General features: G+C 38.2%; 1 protein-coding gene across 1 annotated transcript; it reads right to left on the minus strand.

Annotated features, from left to right (window-relative positions):
* Positions 1-4,300: 4,300 nt before the first annotated feature.
* Positions 4,301-5,215, minus strand: sp6 (Sp6 transcription factor; the record flags this gene model as incomplete). Its single annotated transcript, XM_083906201.1, has 1 exon — positions 4,301-5,215. One exon carries the CDS (start codon positions 5,213-5,215, stop codon positions 4,301-4,303), a length of 915 nt encoding a protein of 304 aa, XP_083762327.1.
* Positions 5,216-10,098: the final 4,883 nt, after the last annotated feature.

Raw genomic sequence — 10,098 nt, forward strand, 5'->3', positions numbered from 1 at the left:
GACTCGCCGCTAGCCAGAAACTGAGCAACTGAGGCTAAGCTGCAGTGTGACGCGTTTCCTGTTTATGCGATTCTGGTTCCGGTTCAGACATCATGCAAGCTCTCGCGAAACCAGACTCCAGCATCCAAACAATAAACGCGTGGATACATTTTAAACGATAATAATGATACTGATTAAAAAAAAAACAAAAAACATTATTGTGATTATTATTATTTTACCCATAAGTAAAATGATCAAATCATAAACAGGTATAGACTACTGTCTAAATACAAAAAAAGAATACAACATTTAAATAAAATCAAATACTTTGATTATAGTTTTAACAGAAGTTGTTTAATCTCTCTGATAAATGCTTTAACACGATGGCCTAAAGCAAGTGTGTCAAACTCATTTTCACTGAGGGCCACATCAGCATAATGGTTACCCTCAAAGGGCCAGATGTAACTGTCATACAGAATAAATGTGAATAAATGTAGCTAAATGTAACCAAATATAATGTAAAATATAGGTAACTACTATACAATGATACACTGCAATCGAGTGGCGGTGCCGTCACTTTGTGGGTAACACAATCACCATGCATTGTGGGAAATGTAGTTTATGGTCAACGCATGCTTTAAAGCAGCACAGACCTATTTTAACACAGATTTTTAAGAACAATTGATCCCTCGCGGGCCACATAAAATGAGGTGGCGGGCCACATCTGGCCCCCGGGCCTTGAGTTTGACACATGTGGCCTAGATCAATATCTAGGGAAAGTATCTGAACGTAATTATCCTTAATTGATGCACAATAACAATAACTTATTTTAAAGATGAATTAAGGTTCTGCATGAAACTGAAAATACTGAGCAACTTTTCCTTCTGTGAATCTCTGTGGCTGGACATTCATAACTTGCTTTTCCCTGAAGTTTTTCATCTCAGAAATTCTTCTCAACCTGATGTTATTTGTGAACTTGTTTTGAACAATTATAATGTTTTCTTTTTGGGCCAGAATTATTTCACTAATCTAAATCTAAAACAGTGTGAACTGTCTCATCATATGTATGTAATGATAAATTGATGCATATTAAGTCATTTATTTTAAAGATGGGATTGGTTTGATGTCTCTTTCTTTTGGCTCACGATACCCCAACTTAATAAGTTTACTTTATTTTTTAATATACTTTGATTAAATTTGACCTGTTTTCTATACTAGCGATTCTCAAACTTAAGAGTGCAAATCTGAAAATATTCTGAGGCCCACACCCAAGACTAGAACCTCAACTCTGCACAGATGGAGCAGTGCTTCCAAACCTCAAAGCATTTAAATTGGTGAGTCGTCTACCACATTAACCATCTTCTGACCAATATTAATGACTACTAATAACAACAACAATAAAATACTGCTGATTCTGCATCCACCACTAATAATAATTACTATTATTATAGTTGTAATAACAAGTCTTATTTCAGTAGTGCAAATAAAAATTAGCCAATTATGAGCTCATCTTTAAAAAAAAAAGATTTCTGACACAGACATGTGATATAGTTTTTTTTATTTCATAGAGGACAATAATAGATTAAATACAAGTTACTACACCATGATACATAACTTATTAAACATTTTGAATTTTTACAGTCTCCACAACTTAAGTAACTTACTACAACGACCAATTTAAAAACATGTCCATTTTGTTCTACTGACCATAACAAAAGTCTCACAAGTCTATAGATAATAACGTCAACAAAAAAATAATAATACTAATAATATTATAATAGTAATTATGTAATAATTGACTGATATTTAAGCACTAGCTTCCATTTATTATCATCGATACATGAATGCAGTAATCATGGTCCAACAATAGTGTCGACTCCCTAATATACAATATAGAAATCTCAGCCTAACTTGGTTTATATGCATCCTAACAGTGTTTTTAGAGTGTATAGCTGCACACACTGTTTACTACAGAACTACTGATCATACAGTACTGATTATAAAGATTGATTATCCAGAACAAACTGTATGTGTCACTCATTTTTGGTTTTATTTCATGCTAGACCGCTAAGTAAAATGATTTATCAGAGTAAAGTTTGAGACACGTGGCAATAAAAATGTGCTCACAGTGGTTCCCAAACTAAAGTACCACCTGGGAAAATATTGAGCTCTTGAAGTAACACCATTACCATACACTCTTAGAAATAAAAGTGCTAAGTAGAACCATATAAGGTTCTTCGGCTTGTCCTCATAGGAGAACCCTTTTTGGCTCACCCTTTTGGAGGGTTCAACCAAGAACCCTTTTAAAACCTTTTATTCAGGAAAGGGGTTTTAAAGGGTTCTCTTGATCAAAATGGTTACTTACTGGAACCATTAGTGTTACCAAGAACCCTTGAAAAACCCTTTCCTCAGGAAAGGGTTTTTCAGAAGCAAATGGTTCCAGGTAGAACCTCAGCCCTTGTAGAAGGACCGTTTTGGAACCCTTATTTCTAAGAGTGTAGGCCAGGCAAAGTCAGCTACGGACTTTTCACAGGAGGCAGATTTATTCCCAGATAATGTGCTCTCTTCATCATCTTCCTCTTCCTCACATATACGTCACACACTGGTATAGTGAAACTAGATTAAGATGGAGAGAGAGCAATAAGGTGACTCTAATTATTATTATACATTATTATTAGTTGTTTCATAGTATACACACTCTGGTCAAATACCCTGGTATATACAGCAGAACAGTATTTCTGACATTCCTCCAAGTACCTGCCAGAGGAAGCGTGCGCACCACTGGTGGTACATGTACCACAGTTTGAGAACCATGGTGCTAAAAGAATGGTATTATAGCTCGGACTGCAGCTGTATCAAGATGGAAATATTTGGGAAAAACGGTATAAAGCCACCGCAATGTAATACACTTTTTTGCCACATTGGGGGAGTAGAACAAGTTTATTACCTCCAAAACAAAACAGTTACCTAATAATGTCACCAGCAGAAAAAACAAACAACTAGGCAAATGTTATTAACTCTGTCAGTCTGCTGATTTTTGCTGGCTATGTAGCATACAGTGACTTTATCATTTTATCTTTACCAAAACAATGTGCTCAATTTTGCTCAAAGTGCAACTGAAGGGGAAATGTAGGGTCAGATGATAACGATCTGTCACAACATCTTTCACATTACACAGTGGTTTGATCCATTGCTTTTAACAAAAATCTCATTAAGTGCAGCTTTAAATATTGGGGACTGCGTATGTTGCCAGGGAACAATGATGTCACACAAAGTTCTGCTTTTATGCTGGAAGTTTCACTCAACGCCAGCTGCTCGACGTGTTCACAGGGTGGATCTGTGGAACTGTGTTTACACCAGACATTGCTGCTGTCATCAGCGTGTCCCAACAGAATCCAGGAATGGTTTAACCAGGCAGCGTTTCCTCGCTGCGCACATCGGCGTCCTCTGTTCTCACCTGACCGGAACCCAGTCACCGACTCCAGCTGCTGTGACCAGTTCTCATTTTTCAGTTCCAGTTTGTTTGTATGTAATGATATTTTCCACATAACCGTCGTACTTCATGGTTCTAGTTTAATTTGATTCTTTATATTTTTTATTATATTATATTATATTATATTATATTATGTTATATTATATTATATGATATTATTGTCATCACATTAATATTAGCAGTCAGTGGTGCGTGGCAGATAAATGCCACAGCACAGCAATGTTCACTTTGTTCATGTACCCTTTTAATTACTTACATACGAGCGCACAAACACACACCCAATTAAGTGGCACTGGGTTAATCTTGTAAACAACATCTGACCTTTAAAAAACAAAAAAATAAAAAATGCTGTAATTATACTCCAGTGTCTCATCACAAATTGCACAGTAGTCTGCACTAATAGCAAGGTGACAGTCTGAAACAAAAAGAAATTATTATCACTCTCTGCTGTCTCACTTAAAAGGCATGCTACCTTTGAAACTCTTCCAGTACCACGTATAAATGATTTCATTGTAAACAGCTGAACGAGCCACCTTCAGTTGGACTGTCTAGCAGCAGTTGAATGTGAGGCGCCTTCAGCTCAGTCGCCTGCTTTGACCTTTTTCACCTTTAGTAAAGACAGAGGAAAGTTTTAATCTGCCAGTAAAACTGATGCGTTCTCTCTGCGTTATAACATTAAATTAGCACAGCTGATAATTTCACGGGAAATCCAGCTTTCATCAGAAGAACTCCTAACTTTTCTTCTTTTTTCTCTCTATCTATTGTAAATCTATGACACCTAAATGACAGGGAGAGGAGCAGATGGTAAAGCCTGTGGTGACTGATAAATTAGCCAGACTGCCCAGTCACACTGGAGACTGATGGATCTGTCTCACATTTCAGCTTCATCTGTGGCTCTGTGGTGTCAGACACAGACACATTTGAAGACGGCTGCGATGTCGAGGACGCGTCAAAGCCCTTATCTCCATTTACCCTCTCGTCCCCATGTCCTGGCGGGGACTCGTGCGTGCGCATGTGCTTGGTCAGGTGGTCATTGCGCATAAACACTCTGGGGCATAACGCACAGCTGAACTTCTTGGCTCCGGTGTGCGTCTGCAGGTGGCGCTGAAGTTCATCCGAGCGTGTGAATCTTTTGCCGCAGAAGAGCCAGTTGCAGACAAACGGCCTGTCCCCGCTGTGCCATCGTAGGTGCGCCTTCAAATGGGAGGTCTTGGCGTAGGCTTTGCCGCAGCCGGGAATGTGGCAGTTGTGCATGTGCTTCCTCCTGCTGTCATCTGTGCTCTGGCCCATTTGTTCAGCATGGACGCAGTTAGGGCACCGACACACAGCCTGACCGGCACCTCTGGAAGAGGAGCGCCGTTGGGGCTTAGGACGGGCAGAGACAGAGGTCTCTTGCGGCTCCTCCAGGGAAAATGGCTCTTGCTGCATCATTTCTTGGGCCAGTGGCTCCATCTTAAAACCATCCTGGGGGAAGAGGTGAGGTGAATGTGAGGGTTGAACATGTTGAGCTGAAGGCAGGGTGCACAGCTGTGGGTCAGAGCCGTAGGGGCCTAAAGAGGACTGCAACCCCATGGAAGTCCCTGGACTCACTGGAGGTAGACCAACACCCTGACCTGTCTGCAGGTCTATCCAGCTCCCTGCTTGGACATCTCTGTGGAGGTCCCACCAGGAGGGGATGTTCATGTCCTCTGAACTGCCACTGGGTGGTGCTGTCCTTAACCAGGGCTCATAAGGGTGGGCCATTTGAGCAGCTGGTGCAGGTGGATTGTTGACAAGGTGAACCACTTCAAGTGTCGTTCACTATCTTTCTGGTTTGGCTGAGAAGATTACCACATGCTGGGATGGTGAGGCATTGAAAAACCCTGCAGAAAGAAAGAATATATATTCACATCTTCAAATCTCTCTCATCTCTGTCTCAGTTACATTTTCTGAATCACTGCACTCAACCACAAGCACCAACTTTGACGTCTTGAGGTCATTTTTCATAGTCTGAAAGACTTTGAAGTTTTGTAGCTTTTGGCCTAAATCCTCTACAACATTACCAACCTTGAGCACTCCCCCTTCATCACCACAGATACTGCAGTTCTCACGCTGCGTGGCCGTGAAGGCAGAAGGGGGAGGGGGGGAGACAGACGTGTCCAGGCAGAAGCCTGCCACATGCATCCGCTGCCAGGTACTTCCCATGGAGGACAGTCAAAGACAAACGCAAAGAAAACAACATCATCGGCCCAGAGCAGAGGTAGTGGCAGCGGCTCGAGAGATTGGGGGTAGGGCCGAGTGAGACGGGGAGTGTTGACAGGGGAGCAGTTTGGTGAGGGAAGAAGTTCCAGGGAGGTATGGCTGCAGGCCAAAGTCTATTTGTACGTCTTAGAGGTTTGTGAAGATGGGACTTGGCAGACAGAAGAACCAGTTTTTTTCTTTTTTTATGAATCACACATGATTTACAACAACAGCCCTCCAGCCAAAGCTACAAAAGGAGCCCCGTAAAATGCCCCGCCTCTCAAACACTGGCAGCACAAAGCATCGGCAGTTGCAGACTGACGGCATTCATGAGCATGAGAGTCCAACAATAACGTGAGAACAAATCCTTTATGTACATAATTGACGACAACTAGCTGTAAAAAGAATCCTGTCCCCAACACGCTCCAGGTAGGTTCACATATCTCAACGGCGTCAGTGAACCGTCCCACAGAGAAGGAGGAGGAGGAGCAGCTCCAGTTTTTAAGGGTGACACAAAAGCCTGTTAACAGTTCTGGGGAAAATTTATGACAAGGAAGTAGCAGCCTACAGGACTTGTGCTTGGCTCCAAACATGTCCAAGCCCTAAACAATCTTGTTGACTTCCACCACACCCCCATCACATCTACAATTATCTTTACAGCAGGAAACAGTAAAGCAGCCTGAGCTTTAGAGTTTGGTATCTTGAGATCACTTTGTGTAAAATTAAACCTGATAGAAAAAGCTTCCCAGGTTAAGTGGAAGATATTGATTATGCCACATATGTAACTCTATTATAGGCGCGTGGTTCCGCTTAAAAATGTCAAACTTTCTTTCTTTCTTTCTTTTTATTTCAAAAAATAATTCAGAAAATCTGATTTCATAGCCAAAATTCACACATTCTGTAAATTTGATGTGGAAAATTCTGATTTAACAAATGGAGAATAAGAAATTGAATCAGACTTGAATCAAACCAACATTTAGCTAATCAATCTGCAAAAAACATACCATGTTTGTATTAGTGGACAAAGCTGGCAATTCCAAGCATCAGCATCACATGACCAACAGCACATAGTGTGATTGGCTGAATGTTGGTGCGATCCGAGCCAGAATCGATTGCTTATCTTCAAATTTGTCTCCAATTTTGGGATGTGAATTTAGCATTTCGAATCACAACCTTTGAGTCTGAATTTAGACCATGCTGCAAATGTGAGAATGACAAGAGTTGAATTCATTCGGGGGGAAATAGAATTGAAAGGCTTTTCGTATTCAAAATCTTGTGAGACAGATTTACTTCCATAAACTTGTGAAATCGTAAAGCAATTACTTTGAAATTCCCTAATGAAACGTCTTTTGCTGAGGGCCAAGCTGATTTACTTCATGTCGGCCTGGAGCCAGACCTACTGCTCTGTAATTTTTTGGGAATGTGACTCTAGACGCCCAGCAGAACGGTCCCCCCAACTTACTGAAAACCGTAAACAAACCAGGACAGCAGCAGCAGCATCATCCTCCTCCTTTTTTTTCGTTAAAGTGCTGGGAGCGTTCAAAGCTGCGGAGGGAAACAGCTGGCATTGATGGGAGGAGTAGGATGGTACAGAGCAATGACAGAGCTGTGGTCATAAAACCTGCCCGACCAAGACCCAGCACAGCCTCCAGTTAACAAGTCTGCCCTCATGAAAGAAATCTAGTTGTGACTTCTGAACTGAAAACTGAGTTCTCTTGTTCCCAACATTTGGAAACCTAATAATTAAGTAGTTTCCCATTTTTTTTTTTTTTTAAACTGACTTTCTTTTCAAATGAATACATTTTGAGGTCAAATTTACAGTAAAATTCACCAGTCCTGTAAAATCCTCAGTCTGTCTACCAAAGTTATCCCACACCATGTTATCCCAGAATGACAACACAAACCTGCAGACTCCAAACAAACTAGTTTGGGTTAAATAACATTTACAAGTAAATTGTTTTAACTTGCTCAGGACACAGTGGGTGCAGGAGGATCACATCAGGTCAGTAACCGTGGTGATCTTCATCCACATTTCTCGTAAAAATCAAAACATTCTGACCTTTGAGGAGCGCGACAATACGAAGGAAAGAATGAATCATCGCGATTATAATTCGCTACTGTTAAAATTCAAAGTACATCGTCACTGTGACGTCAGTTTGCCTGGTGATATGATTAAGTGCAGTGTTGATGTAAAGCTGCCGTCCTCATTGATTTACATTGTTCAGAAATGCTGCATATTTGACGTCAATGTTTACAGCACTTTGTGCCTCTGTGGACAAAGAACAAACATATTTTCATATCACGAGTGTCCTGAGACGCCATTTTCTTTCTTCTTCTATTTTTTTTTAAGCCAAAGCAAACAATTAGTTTTTAGGGTCAGAGCATAGAGAGGAGTGTATATAAGGATGAGATGTCTAAATGTGGCTCTCTATACATGTAGCTATCAGTGATAGTAAAGTCAACACTGTAAGTTTAGTCTTTTTCAGGGAGTAAAACATGTCAAATCTGTGGCGATAGAAGCAGCGTAAAACATGTACAACATTAAAATATAAAAATATAAAATGAAGAATGTCTAAAATGACCTTCAACGACCTCACGGTATCAACAGTCCACAGTGCTAAATGCAATTAAATTAGTTTTCATCTAAAAATTAAGTTATGTGCCTAATTTTAGATACGTTTATGTATATAATTGCATGTATTCATGTATTTTTATTTAGCAAATACTCTAAATCTAAGTTTTTTATTTACTTGCTACATTTGCTACATTTCATGCAAATTAGAGCATATTACATTAAACTATTGACCTTACTGTATCTACTACTACTACTATAATAATAATAATAATTATGATAATAAAAAATTAAAAAAGTGGTCCTGCATCATGGTTTTCTATTTAAGATTCATAAAATAAAAGTACGGCATGGTATTAACTTATTTAGATAATTCCTCCTCTGTATAATTCTTAATCATATTAATTATAATGTGTCACTCACCACAGATAAACAATGCCATTCATTTTTGAATGGAGCTCTTCCTACAAAATCAAACATATTAATAATAATAAAGAAGTCCAACTAAAACAAGTTCAATGAACGAACATGATCAAATCTGTCGCTGCGCACTTTTCAATAACTATTTTCTTACGTAATCCTTTGCCAAATCTTAATTTAAACTCTCCTTCTACTGTAGATTATACATTTGCTGTTTATTGTATTCGGGGGATTTTCCAGTTGTGGCAAAATATCACATAGTTTTGTTTCCTGCAAAGTGAAAGCATGAAATTCTTTATTTCACTTCTTTATTTCATTTATTCATTTCACTTATTCATTTCTATTTCACATTACACTGGAATTTACCATTCACATAAATAAACATGTGTGGATTTAAAGTATATTCAGCTTTCATCACATCTGTGACCCTCATTTCTATAAATGTTTTACATATTTATTTATAAAACATGATTTACACTAAAATGTTGACACTTAATGCTGCAGAGGACTATATAATTAATCAACTATATGATATAAACCTTGAATTATACCTGTGAAAAAAATACATGTAATTAAATAAGAATAAATAATACATTTATATATTTTTACCCTTAATTGTGACAGAAAAAGTGACAGAATGTTTTAATCAGGACTTTCAGATTATGGGACAAGTAAGAGAAGAATTCACTGATTTAAATGGATTTTCAGTGACTTTTACACTTGCTTCATTTTACCGATGATATATACTTCCCTCACATTTTTATTTTTGTCTTTAGTAAATATACAACAGTTTGTAAGTGCATTTTAAAATATATGAATATAAATAAACAGTATCAGAACATTTTATAAATTGGTTGATTGGTGTTTTCCCAAACCTCATAATTTTATTATTTTTTAAATAAATGTTTAAGATTTAATTATGTCTTTTTTATATAGAGCAAAGAAACCAGAAATATTCACTTTTAAGAAGCTGAAAAATCTGAGAACTTGTTTTAATTCAATATAAACCACTCAAATGATCAAATGATCAATATCAAAATAGTTGATGGTTAATTTAGTCGTATCACACCTGTAATTGTTGTTATCATTATTATTATTATTATTTTAGTAGTAGTAGTAGTAGTAGTAGTAGTAGTAGTGGCTGCACATGCACTCTTGTGAGTTTTAATATCTATGTCCAAGTTAAAGGATTTTTATTCTGTATGCGTCACTAAATGATCTCATGTCTGGTTTCACAATGCAATGACTTGCTATGAGGGAACCTTTAATATGTTGTATCCAAAGCCTGCAAAGTAAACTTTTTGCACTATTAAAGTAAAACTAAAGATGTTAAGGTAACACCAGTTACATAACAGTATATTACATAATAATATAACTTAAATTGACTATGTTAGTGTCACTTTAACATTGCCAG

Source organism: Microchirus variegatus (genome assembly GCF_963457635.1).
Source record: "Microchirus variegatus genome assembly, chromosome: 19".
Taxonomy (NCBI): domain Eukaryota; kingdom Metazoa; phylum Chordata; class Actinopteri; order Pleuronectiformes; family Soleidae; genus Microchirus; species Microchirus variegatus.